This window comes from Portunus trituberculatus, chromosome 47 (genome assembly GCF_017591435.1).
Source record: "Portunus trituberculatus isolate SZX2019 chromosome 47, ASM1759143v1, whole genome shotgun sequence".
Classification (NCBI taxonomy): Eukaryota; Metazoa; Arthropoda; class Malacostraca; order Decapoda; family Portunidae; genus Portunus; species Portunus trituberculatus.
Genome location: NC_059301.1, coordinates 25,028,250 through 25,053,249, shown reverse-complemented (window position 1 = coordinate 25,053,249; position 25,000 = coordinate 25,028,250). Strand labels below are relative to the sequence as shown.

At 41.0% G+C, this 25,000-nt stretch overlaps 1 protein-coding gene across 3 annotated transcripts in view; it reads left to right on the top strand.

Moving 5' to 3' along the window:
• LOC123520860 overlaps nucleotides 1-25,000 on the top strand; it is a 1,438,509-nt gene that overhangs the window by 30,299 nt on the left and 1,383,210 nt on the right. For all 3 annotated transcript variants that reach the window (XM_045283505.1, XM_045283504.1, XM_045283506.1), the window contains one exon: nucleotides 5,986-6,118. In XM_045283505.1, the coding sequence (XP_045139440.1) occupies nucleotides 5,986-6,118 (133 nt within the window). The remainder of the gene's footprint in view (nucleotides 1-5,985; nucleotides 6,119-25,000) is intronic.

Below are 25,000 nucleotides of genomic sequence, written 5' to 3'. Positions count from 1 at the left end.
CACACAGAAAAGTTTTTTACATGAAATAATTTAATTCGTAATATTGTAACACGGAAATGGCCTCATATTTTTTAAATTGCCAGGTTGGTGCGCAATGTAAATTCACAATCTCAGGGGCTTTGTAGTTTCGTTTTTCTCTTGACAGATTCATTGCAATCAGAGTTTTGATTAAAATAACTTATCTCATAGATCGTTTATTTTGAAAGCCTGAATGAATTTACCATCGTTGTTGTCTTTTCATATTTCTTTAATAAAATACAAATATATGTTTAGTACATAACATTGTTGGTTAAGTCGTGAAATACATTAACTTTTGTGTATTGATCATGTGGTCGTAAGATCAATGCATAATATTGTTCAGAGCATTAGAAAATCTGTTTATGAAAACAAACACATTCACACACACACACACACACACACACACACACACACACACACACACACACACACACACACACACACACACACACACACACACACACACACACACACACACACACACACACACAGCCCGGTAGCTCAGTGGTTAGAGCGCTGGCTTCACAAGTTAGAGGACCGGGGTTCGATTCCCCGGCCGGATGGAGATATTTGGGTGTGTCTCCTTTCACGTGTAGCCCCTGTTCACCTAGCAGTGAGTAGGTACGGGATGTAAATCGAGGAGTTGTGACCTTGTTGTCCCGGTGTGTGGTGTGTGCCTGGTCTCAGGCCTATCCGAAGATCGGAAATAATGAGCTCTGAGCTCGTTCCGTAGGGTAACGTCTGGCTGTCTCGTCAGAGACTGCAGCAGATCAAACAGTGAAACACACACACACACACACACACACACACACACACACACACAGACACAGACACAGACACAGACACACACACACACACACACACACACACACACACAACGCTACCTCTACTATCTCATAACTCCGTTCATTTTCACCAAATTTACTATCACTCAACACCCAGAATCACTACTTAATTATTTTATCATCGTCACGGCCAGCAGCTTCACTCTTTGCAACATTAGCGCTATGCAAACCAGTCCTTCATCCCTGAAAGTGTTAGGGAGGAAGGGGAGAGCTCTGAAAGGGAAGAGACAGGCAAGGGAAGAGCGTCAGGTGCTGGTGTCTGCGGCAGGCTGGTGGTGTGGCTGAAGTAGGAGTGATAGTGAAGGTGATGGTTGGGGTGGTGGAGGTGGTGGCGTTGGTGGTAGTGATGGTGGTGACGGCGGGACTAGATGAGGATGTGCCAGTAATGATTAGAATGAAGACAATGGTGGTGAAGATGGTGGACGACTGAAGAAGGAGGAAGAGGAGACGTAGGAGAAGGAGAAGAAAGAGGAAGTTTAAGCAAAGGAAAAGAAAAAAAAATAAGAATATTGATAAGAAAAAAATGGGGAGAAGGAAAGTAAAGGAGGAGAAAGAAGAACTTGAAAGAAATAATAAGATAAGACAGAAGAAAATTACACTAGGAAGCAATGTAAGAGGAGAAAAAGAAGAAGAAAAGATGGAAGATAGAATGGAATGGAAAAAAAGAATATTGTAACGAGTGGGAGGAGGATGAGGAATAGGAAGATGAATGCCAGGAGAAAGAGGAGAGAAACGGTAAGGAGAATGAGTCTAAAGAGGAGGATAAGCAGTAGAAGGGGGAGGAAGAGGAACAGGAAAAGGGGAGGAAGAGGAGGAGGAGGAGGAGGAGAAGGAGTAGCAATCGTGGTTCTGCTCAGCGTAATACCTCCCATAAATCGCTGGTGCTCCAACCTTGATATTAAAAGCTTTAATAATGCCACCCCGAGCGATCTGCATTAGTGAGCTTGATTACTGCATTAGTCCCACGACACCCCAACTAATGACTCACTCTCTCACCCAGAAATCTCCCGCCTCTATCTCCTCCTCCTCCTACTCCTGCTCCTACTCTTACTCTTCCTTCCTATCATCTCTTCCTGATTCTTTCTCTTTCTATCTTGCATTCTCTTTTTTTTTTTTTAGGCATGTTTTTAGTTTGTTTGGTTATTTATTCTTCTTTGTAGCTCCTTATTCTAATTACTCATTCACTCTTCATTTTCTTCTTTTTTTCGTCTTCTTCCTTCTCCTCCTCCTCCTCCTCCTCCTCCTTTTTCTTGTCCTTCTTCTTCTTGTTCTTCTTCTTCTTCTTGTTGTTGTTGTTGTTGTTGTTGTTGTTGTTGTTGTTGTTGTTTCTTTCTTTCTTATCATTCGGTTTCTCTCCTCCTGCTTCATACTTCCTTCTCCCTTCTAATTTTGTCCCTCTTCTTTTACTCCTTCTCTATCTCATCCTTTTCTATATTCTTTTCCTCCTCCTTCTTCTCCTCCTTTGCTTCTATCTCTTTTTTTTTTTATTCTTTACAAAGTCGTTCTTATTTTCCTCGCATTTTTTCCGGCAACATTTTTCCTTCCACGTTCTGCAAAGTATACACATAATTTTACTCCATTTATTCCTTATTATTTCATTTCCTCCTTTTTGTATTTCATTCTTTACTTTCTAACGTAGAATTAAATGAAGGGGAAAAAAATTAAAAGCTGTCTTAATGTATTATACTTGAGAGTACTAAGGAAAGATGCATTCTCTCAATACTATGACCTCGGAAAAAAACCCTATCAAATATTCGTTCTTTAAGAGTTATAGGAAACAAGTTGTGGTGATTGAAGGCCACTTTATAGCATTGAATTATTCGAATGCCCCTAACTCAGAAGACATTAAGTATTTGTATCTCAGAAAAACGGAAGTGTGTATCAGTATTGTTTGCAGTATCTGTATGTAAGAGGCAGGAAGGAGTGAGGGGAACAGTGTGTTGCTTCTGATTGTGTGTGTCGGAGAGGGGAAGAGGAGAAGATGGGAAGCAAATGGAGGTGTTGTGTTAGACGTTTAGAGAATGGGAGGTGTAGGTGTAGGTGTGTGTGATAAGTCTCTCTCTCTCTCTCTCTCTCTCTCTCTCTCTCTCTCTCTCTCTCTCTCTCTCTCTCTCTTTCTGAAATAGTAAAGCGAATCTGCAATACTAAAGCGAATCAGTGTAATGGAAATCGTTTTGTGTACATTTAAACGTTTCGAACTCTATTGAGGATTTAGAAGGCTACGAAAATGTTTGATCGGATTGTTATACATTTTATTCAAGTAAAAGTGTAGAATCTTCATGAAAATATCACTAGAACCATAAAATTTACATTGAATTCACTGCTAACATCCACGAAGCATGAACACTCGCAGAATGTGATCCCTTTTATTAAGACAAACCCTGATTTATCCTATCTCTTTTTTTATACCATGTGGGCTTTTCACCGGAATCTATGGGCTAAAGGGGGTACTTTTTGGGGCACTTCTTATCTCAAACCCCACCCGCTAGGAAACCGTTTCCCCGAGTGAGGAAGCCTAACCTACACTCGGACCGTGGACAGGATTCGAACCCCGGCGCTTGAAACCCTCGGACCCCAAAGCGCACATGGTTTCACTCTACCACGGCGGCCCCTTGAAAACCATTCTAAATCTTTCGGCACTCTTTGCTTGTTTGCTCCTTTAATACAGTTTTCCTTTTATGTTATTTTGTTTTATGAGACGAACTTTATGATTCACAGTATTACATGAAGTGGGTATAAAAAGATTTAAGCAAATGGAAATGTTCACTCACAGTCAGTCTCGATAATATGATACTTCTTCATATAAGTGAAAAACACTCCTGTTAATTCTAGCAGTTTTATAAGATTATGTGTGCAGATAATATTGAAGCAACCTTAGCTTACTAACATCCTGACACTGACTATTAATTTTGTTCAAGTGCAAAAATATGTTATTTTCCTTATTCTGATCTACAAAATAAAGCGATTGCCAATTAAGTATGTGAAATTAATTGATATAAACGAGACCTTACTTTAACAAACCAACCCTCTGGATAGAATCTCTAATTTTATTTTAATATTTGTTGTCTACACATTTTACAACATTTCATTCAGTGGTTGTGAAATATATATGCTGATTCAATATAAACCTAACCTAACTTATCCTAGCTTAGACCTCCTATGTAAACGCTAATGTTATTTTCAATATTATCCACACAGTTTATCTTTATCGATTCTGCAACAATGAAGACTAGACAGCAACACCGCACAACACCAGTCACCAGCAGACAAAGCAAGCATGAAACACTCACTCAGTGTTTTCAGAGCGTGATAATTTCTAAAAAGTGAAAGGAAAGAGAGAAAGAGAGGGGAAATTTTTTTATGATGGACTGTAAATAATTTTGGAGCGTTGAGTTACGAGGCGCCTGATTCATGGGGTGGCCTGGAGGAGCTCTGATTTAGTTCCCCCTCAGGCGTGCATTAGTCGAGGATAAATCATGCAGGTGGTAATGAGGCAGGAGTAACCTGTCAGATGCTTCTTTCCTCAGGTGAGACTGATCAGGTGCTTCTTCGCATTGTTGTTGTTGTTGTTGTTGTTGTTGTTGTTGTTGTTGTTGTTGTTGTTGTTGTTGTTGTTGTTCTTCTTCTTCTACCTCATCTTCTTCCTCTTCCTCTTCTTTTTTCTTACTCTTCTTTCTTCCTTCCTCCTCCTCCTCCTCCTCCTCCTCCTCCTCCTCCACCTCCACCTCCACCTCCTCCTCCTTCTCACCATCCTTTCCACCATTCGCCTTTCTCCACTAACCACACTATAACTAATTCCCTTCCCTCCAAAACTAATATGCAATCCTCTTCCGTTCATTGCCTGGCGTGAGGGCTCAAACACACACACACACACACACACACACACACACACACACACACACACACACACACACACACACACACACACACACACACACACACACACACACACACACACACACACACGGACACAGACACACACGCAGACGCATTGCACATCGAGAGTGGAATTTTTTATTTTTTTTATCAAGCCGAGCAATAAACTCCACACCAAAAGACAGATGAGGAACCGTGAATCTCCTGCCCCGCACCACCTCGCCCCGCCCCGCCCCGTCCCGCCCCGCTTGTGTACACAGTGTTCACGAGCGCCAGCTGTATGTGTGTGTGTGTGTGTGTGTGTGTGTGTGTGTGTGTGTGTGTGTGTGTGTGTGTATGTGTGAGCGTGTGACACCTGTGCCAAGTTACGCAGGCGCCATGTAGACAGACGCGCACTATTTTCCATTCCGGCGAAGCACAGAGAAGTGAGAGGGAGAGGGAGAGGGAGAGCAGGAGAGGGAGAAAATTTTATTACTTTCCGGATCAACTTTCCTCGTTGTATTTTGCTGCAACTCGCTAATATTGCGTTTCGTTGTTGTGTTTTTATAGATTTTTTCTGTTTCTTTTTCTTGTAAGTTGTTGTTGTTGTTTTCTGCCGTGATTCTCTCTCTCTCTCTCTCTCTCTCTCTCTCTCTCTCTCTCTCTCTCTCTCTCTCTCTCTCTCTCTCTCTCTCTGGAAATTGCAACCCTGCCATAAAAAAGTAAGGCCAGGAAGCACATTTTCTGGTGCAGATTTAGAATAGCTTCCCGTGGAATGATTTTTTTATTCAGGCGATAATTTTTTGGAACAAAGACAGATTAAACAAAAGCTCGGAAACTGAGAACTTCCTGTTTCATCCATTATTTTTTTTTCGCGGATATTTTTCTACACTGAGCTGCTGTGTTTGTGTGTGTGTATGTGTGTATGGGGGAAGAACGGGAGTGTGCATGTTTGTGTATGCTTGTGTATGTGTGTGTTTGTGTATGTGTGTGTGTGTGTGTGTGTGTGTGTGTGTGTGGATGGGTCTGTGTGTGTGTGTGTGTGTGTGTGTGTGTGTGTGTGTGTGTGTGTGTGTGTGTGTGTGTGTGTGTGTGTGTGTGTGTGTGTGTGTGTGTGTGTGTGTGTGTGTGTGTGTGTGTGTGTGTGTGTGTGTGGATGTGTGTGTGTGTGTGTGTGTGTGTGTGTGTGTGTGTGTGTGTGTGTGTGTGTGTGGGGTGGTCATGTATGTGTTTAGTCACGCCGTGTGTTTTCTCTTCCTCCCGCCAGAATCGTGACCCTGTGGAACTAAGTCGTCTACACCTCCCGAAGGAGCTGAAGGGAGGTGACTCGCTACCCTGGAAGACTAAGGTGACTCATGCATGGACTGGGCTGCCGGCACAGATCGCCCTGGAGGTCAAAGGTCAGTAATTTCTGCCTATTTATATTTTTCTTGTTGTTTTATTCAGGTTCCTTTGTTCTGCCTGGACATGACGGGACGTAGTATGTTTTTTTTCTTTCTTTTTCCGAGGTTGACCGTGTAGTTTTGATATATCACGTATCTGACATTACTATTCCCTGCCGGACGGGAACTGCTGCCTCTCCTCGCTCCCCAACGCTAAGGTCGCTGCCAGAGCACATGAAATATTTTATAGATAGCAGATTTTTTCTACTATTTTTTTCCTATTCAGAATGTTGAACAAATAACTGTAGCAACTGGAATTGAACGGAAAATTATTGATGAACTTGAAGTGCGGTATTTGATATAATGTACATGGTATATTTTACTTGTAGGAAAAAATATTTATTATCAGTGATATTGAATACATTATGAATATTGAGCATTAAGTGAAGTATCTGATGAAATACATGTTGATATTTATTTGATCTTATTTGCACCCACAAGAACAAGAAAAATAAAACTATGTCTACTATCACTTGTAAATATGAACTGAAAGATTTCCTAGAGTCTATACGATAATTTCTTTCTATCTGGATGTAGTGATAGAAAGTCCACATCCATTTTTCTTTATATAGATATACAAGAACAAGGAAAAAAACATAAACAATAAAACTAAATATGAAATCAATAGCAATCATGAACTGAAATATTTGATAAAATGTACAAACGAGTAAATTAATTCCGTTCAGACGTAGGAATAAAAAAAAAAGGCAAAAAATATAATCACTGAAATCGTGTATAAAATCAATAGGATACAAATGGAATCTACCACACAAACCACCACTCTCTTGTGACGCTTTAACAAGGGTACAAGAAACTTCCCCGAACCATTACTAATTCCTGCGTGCATTGCAAACTATTGATCACGAACGAGCATAGGAAGGGAAGAGGAGAGCGAGAGGGAGAGGGAGAGGGGGCGCTGTGAGGTCAAGGTCGGCGGCATGGCTAATTGCATCGAACCATCAGCGGTAATAACGACGCTTTGTTGGCGAGCCAGACTAGGGTGTGGGACCAGCAGCCGCGCCTGACTCCGCCCTGTACCGCCGCGCCTCATTCCGCCCCATGCTAGTACTTATCTCAAGCCCTATATCCTAGATTATTAGCCCCGCCCAGCCCCACACCTGTCCCAAGCAAGCCTCAAGCAGTCCGGAACCATTCAATCCCACCCTAGTCGCCGTCCCTTCTTATTTCTCAAGCCGCCCTTCTGTTCTGCTCTGTTCCACCTCACCATGCACTACCTTCCACCTCCTGTTCCTCCCCGCCCTGCCTCTCTCCCTCCTCTCCCTGCTCTGTCCAGCATACACAGACTCGCTTTCCGCCGGAGACTCTTTGTGACATGATGCTTTTAGAAGCGTGACGTTATTTTGCCCCACTATTCTTCTTCGCTTTTAGAAATAGTGAAGGAAATAGACGTACAATGAAGACTTGCCTTTAAAGGAATTCACGGTGAAATGTCGCTGGTAATTTTGTCTTAGATGCCCAGACGTAAAGAAGAAAAATTGCTGAGTTCTCAAAGCTGTTAGTAGATTAAGGCTTGGAGGCCATCAGTCTTAGCCCCGCCCTCGCCCCTCCCCTCCCCGCCTCCTTGGCTGGACTAGTGTGTGTGTGTGTGTGTGTGTGTGTGTGTGTGTGTGTGTGTGTGTGTACCTTTACACTATAGCCTATATTTGTTGCTACTAAGCCTAAGAAACCATCAGTTTGGCTTCACATACTAACCTTTACTGCATCGGACCTGCTCTTCTTCCTGGTCCTCTTCTTCCTTTCTCCTAGTTAATTCCCTTTCTCCTTTTTATCTTTCTCCCCATCAATGTCACACATCCATACACACACACAGACAGCACCAGCAGCAGCAGCAACAACAGCCTCTAAACCAGTAATCCAGTACCACATAGCAACTTCTTCAGGAAATTCAATATTGTGTCTGAACTTCACTAAAACACAAGTTACGTCAATCATATACATTTTGCCATCTTGTTGCCGATTCCCATTACAGTGGACGAGCGCCAGGAGAGGAAACCTTTCTCTTTTTTATTGTTATTCTTTTCCGTGCAAGCTTTGTCGTTTATTTGACCAAGGAAATGTGTGATGGCGAGCGGGTGTTTTTCTCATAAAAGTTTGGGGAAGTTAGAGAAATTACCAGACGCGACTGAAAATGAGGACGCGGGAACTGACACTCGGAGGAAAGGGGCGCTAGGAAAAAAACATTGATTGTGACTCGATGCTGACAATCAAGAGAGAGAGAGAGAGAGAGAGAGAGAGAGAGAGAGAGAGAGAGAGAGTATGAAATAAGCATTCTTACATAACATGCTACACTCGCCACCTGCCAAAGAGAGATATAATTGAGAGCTAACACTCTCTATCCTAACTGTTGAATTCCTTTATGAAATGTAGCATAAGAATGGTTATGGAAAAGTTACGAATGATTATAAAAAAAAATTGTCTCTCTCTGAAAGGGTGATGGCAATAATTATATGTTTAATGGTGCTTGTAAACTCAGCGTTACTTCATGTTGTGTATTAAGCATAATGTATGTGTGTTGTAGACGAGAAGCGTGTGACATCTAATAGTGAACAGGATGCATGGTAGGTGTGGCGATGGTGGTGTGGTGTTAGCTGTGTTGGTGTTGTTGAACTCAGGGATGGAGTTGAAAAGGTGATGATGGTGGTAGTTGTGATATGGGTGATGGTAATAGTTTGGTGATGGCAGTGGTAGAAGAGAAAGGATGATTTTTTTATGATAATCGTGGTTTTGGTGGTGGTGGTGGTGGTGGTGGTGGTGGTTGTGGTGGTGGTGGAGATGGTGATGGTGGTGATGTTATTGGTAATGAGGGATGAAAGTTACGTTCATGATTATAATAATAGTGATGATGGTGGAAATAATGGTGAAATATTTAGAAGATGATATTATTTACGTTATTAATGGCTGTGTTGGTGGTGTTGGTGATCGTTGTAGCGGTGGTGACGGTGGTGACTCGAGGTGGTGGTGGCGATGATGGTGGTGGGTTGCCTGGCAACCACGTAATAGGGGCGTTAAGCTCTCGCTTTACTTAACAAATCTAATCATCAAGCGTCGCGCTTTCTGGGCTATTTTTGTCGCTCTGCGAAATGAAGTTTGGGAGCGAGCGTCAGCCGAATGTCAACGATGCTCCACCACCATCACCGCTGCTACCACCACCACCATCACCGCCACCACCGTTTTTACGTTTACTTGTACTATCATAACCACAACGACCAGTACTACCGCTGTTGTTGCTATCACCATTCACGCGCACCACCATCACCACAAACACCACTATTGCCTTCACTGGAGGGCCGTCTTTCCTTCCACACCGCGGCGTGTGGCGATGTCCTGGAACGCGTGGCAATGGACGTCGCTGGGTACAGACCGTTGCTGATAGGTATCGAAGACGGTCCAGGTTTTTCCTTCAATAGTTTTCTCTCTCTCTCTCTCTCTCTCTCTCTCTCTCTCTCTCTCTCTCTCTCTCTCTCTTTCGATATATTTTCCTTATAATGCGTGGTTCTATTAAGCGTTAAGGTTGGTGGAGCCCTCTCATCAAATAAGAATTTCGATTTTCGTTTTCTTTTCTTACGAGGCATTTGTGTGTCAGATGCCGCCCTGTGTTAGCTGGAAGCCTATCCTCGATGAGTAATACATCACTCTCTTTTGCCTTATCATCTCTCTTTGTTTTCTCGTACATGTGGAAATGAAATACAGTTCGTATGCAATTACATTACTACAAATTCGCTGCAGCATCATTACATTTAGAAAATTATTTATTTTCATGTTAATTATAATTTATTTATGTATTTATATTGAAAGTGAAAGAGGCCTGTAATGGAAATAGGAAGAAACTCTATAGATTAAGATGAACAGATCGATGAAAATCTTCCCACAAAAAAGAAGATGTATCAGAAAACAATTCCAACATGGAGGAATCATTATCACCACGAACTCAGCAACCTTGACCGCTGGATTAGGGGAAAAAAAGAAGTGTACATTTATAACTGGAAATTCTATCGTAAACTTGAGCGGTTATTTTATCACTTCATACATTCATACATATGTATCTATCTATCTATCTAGCCACATATATGCATACACACATAAATACTTACTATTAACAAGGAGACAACAAAAAAAAAAGGAATGAAAGTTTTAAACAAGTTTATATATAAAAAAATTATATGTATTATACATCTCAAAAAAAGATAAACCAAATAATGAAAATAAACAGAAAAAAAATACGTGTCTTGTGTTCTAGTATTTCTGATGATGAAAATAAATCAAGAAAAATGATGCTAAATCAAACAGGAAAAAAAAAAGTATATATAAACAAAGGCTTAAAAGCAATATAAGCAGGATTTTTAAGAGGTAGTTTTCTCCTGTTCTCTTCATAACAATCATAAAAAAACGGACAATAAACCCATACAAAATACAACCCGCCAAATCATTTGCTAAAAAGAAAGAAAATGGTGAGCAGTGCAATACCCCATGACAGCTTAACATCAAAAGGAAAACATGCCAGCAAGCACAAAACCCAGAAGTGTTTGACAAATGTTTCTATACCGAATCACTTTCCATTATTTTCTCTTCACAAAATGGCGTACTCGAAGCATCAGAGGCAAATATTTTCCTGTCCTTCAGTCTACAGAGAGAGAGAGAGAGAGAGAGAGAGAGAGAGAGAGAGAGAGAGAGAGAGACAGAGCGAGAGATAGCGAGGTGGATACCAGTACATTCGTTTGGCAAAAAATAAAAAAATAATAAAAAAAATAGAAGGGGAGAATTTACCTTCCTTGTCGGCCTTCCCTGCCTCCACTACACACTTTACTTACTTTCTCCAACTCTTCCCTTGCTCTCTCTCCCCCAGAAGACCACAGCGTTAGGAGGGCAGCGGCAGAAACCTTAGCGAAACACACACAGATAAACTCGCAATATCGAGAGCATGTAACAGAGGCTTCAACTCATTGCACCAATTCCACTTTTTCCTCTCTCTCTCTCTCTCTCTCTCTCTCTCTCTCTCTCTCTCTCTCTCTCTCTCTCTCTCTCTCTCTCTCTCTCTCTCTCTCTCTCTCTCTCTCAAGCACATCACTGTAACCTAATGCAATATCTTTTTTTTTATTTTACTTCTGTGTATTGATGCTGATGATGGTTTGCTTGCCTCCGCGCGCGTGTGTGTGTGTGTGTGTGTGTGTGTGTGTGTGTGTGTGTGTGTGTGTGTGTGTGTGTGTGTGTGTGTGTGTGTGTGTGTTTTGGGAGGAAAGGAGAGGTAGTACTGGGGAAGAAAACAGAGGGAAGGAGGAGAAAGAGAAAGGAGGGAAGTGGAATCTATTCTTCTTCGTTACTTGAAATCAGAGAAATTAGTCACACAATATATGTAGGTTGGCTTAGAGAGAGAGAGAGAGAGAGAGAGAGAGAGAGAGAGAGAGAGAGAGAGAAATGGTGCGTATATGGAAATTAATTGGTGTTGTTTATTAGCCAGTTGTTATTGGACTAAAGGGAACAGTTAGACCTTGTTTAGCGCAGCGCTGTGTTATGCACGTGATTTTTGCAGCGTGTGGGTGTAAAGGCTCTCTCTCTCTCTCTCTCTCTCTCTCTCTCTCTCTCTCTCTCTCTCTCTTGTTGGTAAAGCTAGTGTATTATTTTGAAATGTCAACATACAAATATATATTGGAAGATGGAGACAGCTATACATGGAATGGACTGTGGTATGAACACACACACACACACACACACACACACACACACACACACACACACACACACACACACACACACACACACACACACACACACACACACACACACACAGATAGATGGACTGCGTTCTGTCAACTAATAGCGGTGCAAATTTTGAGTGTGAAGTCAAATAACACGCTCTGCTCTGTGCAATATATTCCTTCCCCCTTTCTCTCTCTCTCTCTCTCTCTCTCTCTCTCTCTCTCTCTCTCTCTCTCTCTCTCTCTCTCTCTCTCTCTCTCTCTCTCTCTCTCTCTCTCTCTCTCTCTGTCTGTCTGTCTGTCTGTCTGTCTCTCTCTCTCTCTCTCTCTCTCTCTCTCTCTCTCTCTCTCTCTCTCTCTCTCTCTCTCTCTCTCTCTCTCTCTCTCTCTCTCTCTCTCTCTCTCTGGTCTGTCTCTCTCTCTCTCTCTCTCTCTCTCTCTCTCTCTCTCTCTCTCTCTCTCTCTCTCTCTCTCTCTCTCTCTCTCTCTCTCTCTCTCTCTCTCTCTCTCTCTCTCTCTCTCTCTCTCTCTCTCTCTCTCTCTCTCTCTCTCTCTCTCTGTCTGTCTGTCTGTCTGTCTGTCTGTCTGTCTGTCTGTCTGTCTCTCTCTCTCTCTCTCTCTCTCTCTCTCTCTCTCTCTCTCTCTCTCTCTCTCTCTCTCTCTCTCTCTCTCTCTCTTCTCTCTCTCTCTCTCTCTCTCTCTCTCTCTCTCTCTCTCTCTCTCTCTCTCTCTCTCTCTCTGGTTGTCTGTCTGTTTGTCTCTCTCTCTCTCTCTCTCTCTCTCTCTCTCTCTCTCTCTCTCTCTCTCTCTGTCTGTCTGTCTGTCTGTCTGTCTGTCTGTCTGTCTGTCTGTCTGTCTCTCTCTCTCTCTCTCTCTCTCTCTCTCTCTCTCTCTCTCTCTCTCTCTCTCTCTCTCTCTCTCTCTCTCTCTCTCTCTCTCTCTCTCTCTCTCTCTCTCTCTCTCTCTCTCTCTCTCTCTCTCTCTCTCTCTCTCTCTCTCTCTCTCTCTCTCTCTCCACATAAATTTCTCCTGTGATAAATCTTTGTTTAATATTCGGTTTTCCTGGAATACACGAGAAAGCAAGTGTGAAATGACAAAATAAAGAAAAATTGAAAGACAGGAGCACTTAGATGATTTATGTTTTTATTTTTTTTACTTTGACAATTTATCAAACTCAAATGTAGACAGCAAAGTTATCGCAGTAGAATCTTTTATCCTTATTTACCTTGAAAGATTATATGTAGTGAGAGTTTATATGTGAAACCATGAAAATCTCTTCCTCCTCGTCCTGCAGTAATTCCCTAACACAGGATAACCTTTTGTCCTAGATCTCTATTTTTTTTATTATCATTTTATTATTTTCTTTTTATTTGAGCTTGAAACGTGAATGTTGTGAAATGTCAGTCCATCAGTTGGACACGAGGCGTTGTTATCTATACAGAAGGGAAAAAAAAAAATATCAATGACCGTGTTTGTTTTCATTTTGTATCCGACTACGCTAGAAAATTAGTGCTTGTTGACATTTCTTTTTTACCTAACATTGAGGATTACAAAATATCAATCACAATAACAGTACCACCATCACCACCATAAAATCATCATAACCATAGCACCACTGTCAGCACCAAATTATCACCACCACAGAATCTCTATCAGGATCATCCAATCACCACCACAATTACTATCTCTACCACAAGATCATCAACACACAACTTCAGTAGAACACCATTAACAAAGGATTTTATTTTCTTATTTTTTCTTCTTCTTTTTGTGCTTATTTGCGGACCCGTGGGTTCCATCCCTGTTCACATACTGCCGTCTACTGTGAGAAGCATCAGGGAGAGCAAAGCATACGATTTATAAAAGCAAATATTATGTAACTCGCTATACATTTATTTGCATTTTCAGTACGTCATTTGACTTTTCGTTTAAGATAAAATTATTTGCCAACAACAACCACAAAAAAAGAAAATATTGATATTCAAGAACTTTTAAAGAGAACCATTTGACCTGAAACCTTACTTGGCATCTGATATTGTGCGCGTTTGTGTGTATGTGTGTGTGTGTGTGTGTGTGTGTGTGTGTGTGTGTGTGTGTGTGTGTGTGTCTTGTATTCTTGATATATGTATGTGTGTTAGCTGGCCTCTCTCCAGGTAATGGGCTCCACTAGCTCTCCACCACCAGTGTGTGTTGTGCGTTAGGGAAGCGAGTGTGGCGAGGAACTTAAGCCTCAGCCACACGTGTTTGTTTGTTCCAGCCTTCACTATACAATCCATTAAGCATTAACATATTTTTTACCCCTCGCAAGTAGAAACTTTAGATTTTATGTTACATTTTTCCATAAATTTCAAAACATCTTTCCACGAGTTCAAGTTACCATATTTCTGTTCTTCATGCTAACATATTCAATCGCTTCATTTTAACCTTAAGTGAGGGAGTAGAGTTTCTTTTTGTTTTATATGTATGTGTGAAGTGTGTGTGTGTGTGTGTGTGTGTGTGTGTGTGTGTGTGTGTGTGTGTGTGTGTGTGTGTGTTTAGAAGTATAAATAAACATAGAAAATTTAGTTTACGTTTTGTATGTTAGTTTAGCTTGAATATTTAAATTTAGAATAAAGAAGTGTTGATATATAGCAGAGAGAGAGAGAGAGAGAGAGAGAGAGAGAGAGAGAGAGAGAGAGAGAGAGAGAGAGAGAGAGAGAGAGAGAGAGAGAGAGAGAGAGAGAGAGAGAGAGAGAGAGAGAGAGAGGTGTGGATGAAAAGGGTAGAATAAGAAGGCAGCCAACCATGACAAAACACAGGTCACCTTCACACACACACACACACACACACACACACACACACACACACACACACACACACACACACACACACACACACACACACACACTCTCTCTCTCTCTCTCTCTCTCTCTCTCTCTCTCTCTCTCTCTCTCTCTCTCTCATTAGCTCTATAATATACACTTTTTTTTCTTTACATGCCCATTTTTTTCTTTTTGTCCGGTGTCTTTGTCTTTTACCTCCTCCTCCTCCTCCTCCTCCTCCTCCTCCTCCTCCTCCTCCTCCTCCTCCTCCTCCTCCTCCTCCTCCTCCTCCTCCTCCTCCTCCTTCTTCTCTTGTAGCAATTCCCTGGTCCAGGATAACCTTCGTCCAAGGCCGCCTTCCCCCTCAGCTCAAACTTGGCCATGATAAGGTGTCTTCCAGGGACAATTTCTCTTTAACTTTCCGCACCTCGAGGACGCTGCCACCATGTCTATGAGCCCAGCGCCTCGCCCAGCCCCGTCCAGCCCTAGACCCATCCCTGGCCTGTGTGTGTGTGTGTGTGTGTGTGTGTGTGTGCCCCGGGGCGATATGTGTTAGTGAGAAGAAAGAGAAGAGTCCCACTTTTCTCTGGTTTTCCTTCGTTTTCTTCGATACTTTGTGTGTGTGTGTGTGTGTGTGTGTGTGTGTGTGTGTGTGTGTGTGTGTGTGTGTGTGTGTTTGGTTTCTTCTTACTGTTTCTTTCCTTCATTTTTTTGTTGTGTTGTTTTTTTTCTGTCTTTCTTTCCTCATGTTTCTTTTCTTGCAATCTGTCTTTTCTTTTATTTCTTGTTTTTTTTTTCTTGTTTTTTTATGTCTTTTCTTTTCTTTCATCTTGCCCAAAGCCAAAAGACGTGTTTGATTTATCTTGTTGTGTCACTTTGTATCTCAGTCGTCCTGCTTCATTCTTCCTGTCTGCTTTCTTTCCCTTTCTCTTTGTCTCTCTCTCTTTCCTTTCTTCTCGTCCCATTTACCGTTCATCCTCTCTGCCTGTGTCAACTAAAACCTTCTCTCTCTCTCTCTCTCTCTCTCTCTCTCTCTCTCTCTCTCTCTCTCTCTCTCTCTCTCTCTCTCTCTCTCTCTCTCTCTCTCTCTCTCTTCTCTTTCTTCCTGCTTCTTTCGATTCGTGTTTTCCTCTTATCTCTCCAACATCTCTTCATCTTCTTCCTTCCCTTTCCTCCCTTTTACTTTCTCTCTCCCGCACTTTCCTCCCTCGTTCACTGTCTATCTGTCTGTCTGTCTCTCTGTCTCTCTCTCTCTCTCTCTCTCTCTCTCTCTCTCTCTGTCTCTGTCTCTATCTCTGCGTCTCACCAGTGCAGTCATTAAGGCGGCAGAGGTGGCGCTCAAAAATTAAATAGTAAAAAGGAGAATAAGGAAGAGTCGAGGCTGGTTTTTGCTTCCCAGTACGTGCACTTCTTGCGGGGTGGTGAATAGATATGAGTTTGTTCGTGTTTGTTTATCAAGGCAGGGAAGAAAGAAGAAAAAAAGGAAAGAAAAGTGAAGAAAGGGAAGAAATGAAGTGTCTATGTCTTAGGTGGGATGTATATTTTTCTCTTTCTCTCTCTCTCTCTTTCTCTCTCTCTGTAGGAATTTGGTGGATCCGTAAGAGGTTTGAATAATTCTCCTTGACTGCGTTGCTCCCTCGCTCGCTACTCGCTGCCTGCTGAGATCTTTTTTCTTGCACATTTTTTTCATCAATTATTGTTTTATTTTATTCTACCTTTCTTTTTTTCCCGCTTTTCTTTTTTTCTTTTCTAGTAGTTCTATCTTTATATTTCTTTCTTTTCTTCTTCTTCTTCATTTTTTTTATTTTTCCTTTGTATATATTTGTCTTTTAATTCTTTGGAACTCTTACTGTTGTTGTTGTTGTTGTTGGTTTTGCTGTTGTTGTTGTTGATGGTGGTAGTAGTAGTAGTAGTAGTAGTAGTAGTAGTAGTAGTAGTAGTAGTATACTGTTTTTTCTTTGTTTTCTACATTTTTCTTTTTTTTCTTTTTCTTCTTCTTCTTCTTCTTCTTCTTCTTCTTCTTCTTCTTCTTCTTCTTCTTCTTCTTCTTCTTCTTCTTCTTCTTCTTCTTCTTCTTCTTCTTCTTCTTCTTCTTCTTCTTCTTCTTCTTCTTCTTTTTCTTCTTTAATTTTTTCTTCTTCTATTAACTGCTCCTCAGTATCACCTTCTTCACCATCACCACCACTACCACCGCCATCACCACTACTACCACCACCACCACTACCACTCCTCTATATACCTCCTCCTCGCCTCGCTAAAAAGTTTAATTGAAATCTTATCACTTGTAGTTTAGACTCGTGACTTCGCCTCTCCCTGCTCCACCCTGCCAGATGCAAGGTTAACTCTCCCTCTCTCTCTCCCTCTCCTATCCATCCCCCTCTTTCCCTCTCCCTCCCCATACTTGCGTGACGAGAAACCAGGCCAGTTTCGCTCCTCACCCTGTTGCGCCAGAGGTCATCAAGGAAGGAAGGAAGGGTGAGGGAGGGGATGGGCGACTCACAGATAGGGTGATTTCTCTCTCTCTCTCTCTCTCTCTCTCTCTCTCTCTCTCTCTCTCTCTCTCTCTCTCTCTCTCTCTCTCTCTCTCTCTATCTCTCTCTCTATCTATCTCTATCTCTCTCTCTATCTATCTTTCTCTCATAGTGTGGGGAAAGAAACATTGTTGTGACAGAATGTGAAATTTTAAAGATAGTTTTAAGTGTCGTGATATTGAGAGAGAGAGAGAGAGAGAGAGAGAGAGAGAGAGAGAGAGAGAGAGAGAGAGAGAGAGAGAAAGAGCACCCTATCTGTGATTCACCCATCCCCTATACTAAAAGCCGTATAGAGGCGAATGTAAGAACTAACAACCAGATAGGAGATTGAAAAAAAAAGAAGATAAAAATGAAAAAAAAAAAAGTGACGAGCGCCATACAGGACGCTCGGCACCAGTGAAGATAGTTAACCGAGTTTTCAGGAATTAATCTTCCAATAAAGGCTCTTTTTGAAGGATTACCCTTTTCCCTCCAAAAATAGATAGAAAAAATAAATAGATAAAACATTCAGCGTAGACGAGGCAAGTTTAGGTGAGTTTTAAACCGTAAAAAGACGATCACGTTCATTTCTTTCTTTTTTTTTTCGTATTTTTAGGAAGCAATTTGAGGATAGTAATTAAAAGTTCAGTATATGTTTTTTTTTCGTGGAAATTGTCATTCTTTTTCGAAATTATCTTGTCATTGGCATGGGAATAGATATGATGTTCCTGTGTGTGTGTGTGTGTGTGTGTGTGTGTGTGTGTTTTTGACCATGCGCAGAGAGAGAGAGAGAGAGAGAGAGAGAGAGAGAGAGAGAGAGAATATCAGCGGGAAGGCACACACAACATCTGCCACGAAACATGTTCAAATCTTTCCTCTTCTTTCCCTGAAAACCTTCCGTTGTTGATGTATTTTTCCCTCCGAGACAGCTGCAGTTTTGTCTCAGCATCCGCCACGCCAGACCAAGTGAAAGGAGATAAAATACCGCACCACGAAAAGAGAGAGAGAGAGAGAGAGAGAGAGAGAGAGAGAGAGAGAGAGAGAGGAGGAGTAGGAGTAGGAGGAGAAGAATGTAGGAAAAAGAAAGACGGGAGGAGAGTAGAGAGGCTGCATCTTCCAGGAACAGCCTTAGTGACTGCATAGTGGCACATACATAGGCATCATTAGTCGTGTGGGTCGTGCAGTGCTTGGTCTGAGTGAATGGTGAGTGAATGAGTGAATGGTGAGTCGTGGCGAGACGGAGTAGTGAGTATAGTTAAGTAAAGTTTGGACAAGAGAAGTAGAAGGAATACTAGTTCAAGAAAATAGTCTCAGCTCTATGCCTCTCTCTCTCTCTCTCTCTCTCTCTCTCTCTCTCTCTCTCTCTCTCTCTCTCTCTCTCTCTCTCTCTCTCTCTCTCTCCCTCAGAATCTCAGGGGGTGTATGTAAAGGATGGTGTGGATATATAACGATAGATGCAAACATTGATACATTTCTCTCTATCATGTGTAGGGTAGTGGTATCTCTCTCTCTCTCTCTCTCTCTCTCTCTCTCTCTCTCTCTCTCTCTCTCTCTCTCTCTCTCTTTCCTATTATTCTTCCTATTACATATTTTCATCATGTAGTATCTACCTTAGAAATTATTATTATTATTGTTATTATTATTATTGTTATTATTATTATTATTATTATTATTATTATTATTATTATTATTATTATTATTATTATTATTATTATTGGAATAGATGTTATTATTTTTTCTATCATCAGTATTATCATCATTTTTTCCTTTTCTTCTCATCTTCTTCCTTCTTCTTCCTCATCTTTTTTCTTTTCTTCTTCTTTTTCTTCTTCTTCTTCTTCTTCATACCTCCTCCTCCTCCTCCTCCTCCTCCTCTTTTTCCTTCTCCTCCTCCTCACCTGTCTGCACCTCATTCATCCACACCACCCAGCCTCCTAACCCGCCTGTTCCTCCTGCCTCATATATTACGTGGGAAGAGACCAGTGTCCGGAAAGAAGCAGAAGTCTTGGTTTACGGTTCTCTTCCCTCCTCCTCCTCCTCCTCCTCCTCCTCCTCCTCTTCCTCCTCTTCCTCCTCTTCTTCTTATATTTTCTCTTTCTCTTTTTTTTTCTTGCTTTGTATTATCTTCTTTTCGGTTATTTGTGGTTGTTGTAGTTGTTGTTGTTGTAGGTGGTGGTGGTGGTGGTGGTGGTGGTGGTGGTGGTGGTGGTGGTGGTGTTGGTGTTGGTGGTGGTGGTGGAGTCGTTGTTATTAGCCGTCTTTTTATTTTTTTTACCTCATCATTTTTTCTTCTTCTTCTTCTTCTTCTTCTTCTTCTTCTTCTTCTTCTTCTTCAGTTATGCTCCTTCTTTAGTCCCCCTTCCTCCTCGTCCTCCTTCTCCTCCTCCTCCTCCTCCTTTCCAACCAGCCAACCGGCAAGCCAACTCGACAAAGATTAGTGGTGGTGGTGGTGGTGGTGGTGGTGGTGGTGAATGCAGTGGAGGTCTGAAACTTTAATTGGAGTATTTGTATTTGCTACGTCTCCCTCCTCCATTGATTTTATTGTGTTGCTCTTGTGTTGTTTGTAGTTGTGTTGGTGTGTTGTGATTTTGGGGAGTCAGTTATTTTTTTTTTTTCTAGTGGATGGCGTTAAGTGATCTTGTGTTGTTTTGTATTGTGTGTTCATGCTTAGATACTACTCTCTCTCTCTCTCTCTCTCTCTCTCTCTCTCTCTCTCTCTCTCTCTCTCTCTCTCTCTCTCTCTCTCTCTCTTATCCAGAAACTTTTCTGGTTATAACTGAGGAATATTTCGTGTATTCATTCATTCTTTCATTATTTTTTTCATTATTTCTTTATTATATTTATACTTTTCTTTTTCTTCCTTTCTTTTTTTGTCTTTTATCACATATTTGTCTATTTACTGATCCCTTTTATACTTTTGTTCGAAATTATTCGATAGCTCTTTATGACAGTGAGGTTGTCGGTGGCTCCATGAACCAAGTGTCTTCCATTTCGACGACATATGACCGCGATGTTGCGACGCCTTTTCCTATTTCATATATATTTTTAATAATCAATTAATCATGACCATCCTGTTAATGTCACGAAGTTCATAAACAGTTAAACACCATAGCCAATTGTGCTTGTTCCATTTACTCACGCGTTTACAGTATCGCTATCTGTATTATTGGTATGGACAAAATAATTAAATGTTCGCTTTGATCGTATTGTATGTATTGCATTATCACTGTGGCGGCAAATTATAACATATATTTCAGATAAAAACAAGTAATTTGTTAATGAATCTCAAATAGCCGTACAATAAATGCGTGTTTGGTATGATTTTATGTCTATTGATATTTTGTAGAATGAGCAGACAGACATCAGCAGGAAACGAGAGGCGACATAATTCTAATAGCTAACATATTCTAACAAATTACTCCTACGATAAGATCAAACACCTAAAATGTTAGGATCATGCAAGACGTAATGTATGCAGTTAGTTAATTATTTCATTTGATACCCAATACATGACAATCTCAAAGCAAAATTAATGCATAATTACTCACACTTTTATTTGTCCCTATACAAGTCTTACCTTGAAAGCTGGAATACATACCGTTTTCTGTAACCACCTCACGTTTTCTTCCGAGCTCCCGGCACCGCGTCACCTAAGCTACGGTAATTCTGATGTTAGAATCACTGTGTCGCGATCTTATGCCTGCTCTCATCATTATCATTATCAATATTATCATTATCATCGTTTTCACAATAATGAATTTTTAACATGATTATCAGCTTTTGGTGGTGCTTCAGTGAATGTAGTTGATGATATTTATGAATGTGAAATACGGTACACCAATAATACACAATTAGCAGAGTGGGTTCAGAAAAGAATAACTGTGATTACTAAAAGCTGAGAGAGAGAGAGAGAGAGAGAGAGAGAGAGAGAGAGAGAGCTATTCCAGTATATTAAAAAAAAAAGTAGGTGTAGCTGACGTAACAGTCAATGCTAAGAGGTGTGTTATGTAGACTATGTGAAATATGCTACTGTACTGCGCCAAGGGAACACTCCGATGAACCTGATACTGTGTTGACAACTTTATTTTCTGTTTTCTTTGTCTTTTGTGTATGTTATATTTCCTCTTCTGTCACCGTCCTCGAGGTTGCAGGTAAAGTTCTGGCCTGAAATCCTGTAACCTGATGCTCCACTGTATTTTGCGTCTTCCTTCAGTCATACCTCTGATCTTGAAACCTTTTACTTCTCAGCTTGCGTGAGGTGACAGGCTGTGACATATTGAAGGGCTTACAGTTGAAACAAAATAATTGCATTAATAGAAAAGTATACAGCTCGTGAACACATCAGAGGACTTATGGTTGAAACGAGATTGTTGCATTAATGGAAAGGAATACGGCGCGTGAACAAACCTTTGCGTCTTGACTGTCATTTAAGCACAGAACACTTGAAAGCAGCAGTGAAGGTAAACGAACTCTTACATACTGAAAAAGAAGGATGAGATTGCACTAGTATTTATAAGAGCGTTCAGTGTAATCATTATCATCATTATTATCATCATCACCACCATTATCATCATCATCATCGTCATCATTTGTGGGTCTGCACCTCGAAAGATGTTGAAGTTTTGTTCTGGTGATAGTTAAGTGACTTGTCTTCGTAATGGCATGTCTATTTTCCTTCTTTTTTATCCATAATAAGAAAAAAAGGATTGGGTGACTATTTGTCTTTTTCATGTTAACTTAATCTTTTTTCGCGAGTATATAAAAAAAGAAAAGAAATGGAAGGTTAGCTTTATAACAACATATTTCATTTAAAGAAAAGGAAAGGTTGTGTGGGCCTTATTTCAAACATCTATTCTAATTTTTTTTCTGCGAATTTAAAAAATAAAGAAACGAAGAAAAAAAGAATTAGATATGGGTGATGATATATGCATGTGTTATTGTTCTGCGTCATATCAATAATACATGTAATAAATAACACCTGTTTCGTTTCCGTGACTCGTCCTTGTGTTGTCCTGCACTTTTCTGATTTTCTTTTTTTCTTCAAAGTTTCTAATCTCTTTTATCTTTATCGAGAAATGCCAACAAAGAAAAACTAAAGATGAAAAAAATAAGGAAAAATAAGAAGAAAAATACTGATAAGAAACGGAACTGGAAAGAATGAAAGATGACGTGTAAAAAAAAAAAGTAGAGAAGAGAAAAGATAACAAAAAAGGATGAAAAACAGGAAAGAAAAATTAAAAAAGAAAAAAAAGGAGGAAGAAAAGAAATAACAGTAAAATAAATCCTCATTAATATCAATTTTCACAGGTACACATTACTCACCTGCCCACTCGTCGTGAAATCGGAACAGTCAACCATTTCATTCCCCACACTAAGTATATTGGTAATCGATTAGGGAGAACGCGTCATCAGGTAGATAGTAGTGGTGGTGGTGGTGGTCAAAGTGGGTGGAGTAGTAGTAGAAGTAGTATCGGTATTAGTAGAAGTAGTAGTAGCAGTAGTAGTAGTAGTAGTAGTAGTAGTAGTAGTAGTAGTGGTAATAGTAGAAGTAGTAGTGGTAATAATAGAAGTAGTAGTGGTAATAGTAGAAGTAATAATAGTAATAGCAGTAATAATAATAATAGTAGTAGTAGTAGTAGTAGTAGTAGTAGTAGTAGTAGTAGTAGTAGTAAAGCAGTAGTAGTAGTAGTAGTAGTAGTAGTAGTAGTAGTAGTAGTAGTAGTAGTAGTAGTAGTAGTAGTAGTAGTAGTAGCAATGGTAATAGTAGTAGTAGTAATAGTAATAGTAATAGTAGTAGTAATTTTCTCTTTAGGTTCAACAAATTTTCACAAGTTGCAGTGTCGTTGTTTGTGTTGTATTTGTGCAGTGTTGAAAATAAAGGAAGCAAAGTAAGATGTTGAAATTGTTAAATGTTCAGAGCTCCAGAGAGAGAGAGAGAGAGAGAGAGAGAGAGAGAGAGAGAGAGAGAGTGCTATTCTTGCCTCTCCTCGGTCACCATCACTCAGGTAGCAGACAGGTGTTCCCAGATGGACCTCCTCAGAGCCTCCAATTTTACAACTTTCTCGCACCCGACCCCCAACAGCGCCACCAAGAGAAGGAGGAGGAGGAGAAAGCAAGGCGATGTTAGGTGATGTTCGTGGGAAAGATTTGCAATGATATGAGTTCATTTTCTGTGTGTATGTGTGTGTGTGTGTGTGTGTGAGTCGGTGTGCGCTCATCAAAGACTCGCTGTAAAGACAATACAATCTTTTTCCTGCCGTCGTAAATAAGACAAACAAGCGAGAAAGAACTGGAAGATGAAAAAAAAAGAATAAAAATATTAAAAAAAAAAAATAAAACTGATCCACACGCTCGCAAAAATCATAGCACAAAACACGAGGGCAATCAAGCTGACGGTAAAGAGACACGACAGACCATAACTTAACACCCAGCACTGCGTAACAAGCCAAGAAGACAATCAAGTGCAATAGAAGAATATAACTTACTTTTTTGAAACGAGAAACTATCTCCCTTGTCTCTCTCCCTCTCGCTCTCTCCTGTGACCTCGAGAACGTCTGAAAATGTGAGGGAAAAATAGGGAGGGAGGCTGGAGCTCGGCTTGGGAGTTACTTGGTTGGCAAATGGTGTTAGGCTGAAGATGAACACGCCTTGACGAGGACGGAAATGGCTTCGAGGAGGAGGAGGAGGAGGAGGAGGAGGAGGAGGAGGAGGAGGAGGAGGAGGAGGGAGGAGGAGGAGGAAGAGGAAGAAGAAGAAGAAGATGAAAAGGAGGAGGAGGAGGAGGAGGAGCAGGTGAAACACAGAGGAACACAAAGGAGGAGGAGGAAGAAGACTCGGGAGAAGAAAGAGGACAAGGATGAAAACGTATATTAGGTTGAAAATGAAGAATAGTGGGAAAAAGAAGAGGTTGGAGGAGAGGAATGGAGAGGACATAGAAGAGGAAAAGAAGGGTGAAAATGACATCGAGGACAAGATAAAGAAAGTGAAAATCGTAGAAAAGAAACTTCAACAATGAACAGAAAGGAAAACAGCATTAGAAAACAAGAGAAAGCAGAAATAAAAAAAAAAGCTAAGCCACAAAAGAAAAAAAAAACGAAACAAAATGAGGAATAGAGAACACGAGCAACTAGAAAAAGAAGAAGAGAGGAAAGAAATCTGAACAAGTCCCTCCTACCCTCTCCTCCTTTCTTCCCTTCTTCCATGCCTTCCTTCCTCTCGTATTTCCTCCTAACCAAGTGTAGATGGAAGGAGACAGGTGATGGTGCCGGGAGAAAGAGGGTGGTTAAGGGGATGAGGTTCTAGACATGTTAGGCGAGGACTGGGGGCGCTGAGAGGGCTAGAGTGAAAGGTGGGGGATGTTGAGAGGGCCGTAAATCGAGGTAGAAGATTGACTCAACCAGTGATGGAGGGAGAGGTTAAGAGAACTGCGAAGCGAGAGGATCGGGAGAAGTGGATATAGAGGTTGGAAAAGCCTTGTGAGGGCGTGGGAGAAGCTGAGAACACTATTAGTATTGGGAGAGGTGTAGGACAGATGAGGGATGGGAGGCAGGTAGAGAGGGACAGAGATGAAGGGAAAGGTTAAGCTAAACGGAATAGAGAAGTGGGAAGGGAACGTTGTGTGTGAGAGATGGGAGGACCTCGTGAGGGTGGAGGGACGGAGAGAGGAAGGTGTTAGAGGGACTGGGTAATGCATAAATGGTTAAGCTAAGTTAGGGTGACTATAGATGCTCTGAAACTGGGGAGTGATGGGACTCAAAGGCTGTTGTTGGTATTTTCATTTTTTTTGTACAAGATATTAAAAAAAAAGCTTTAAAT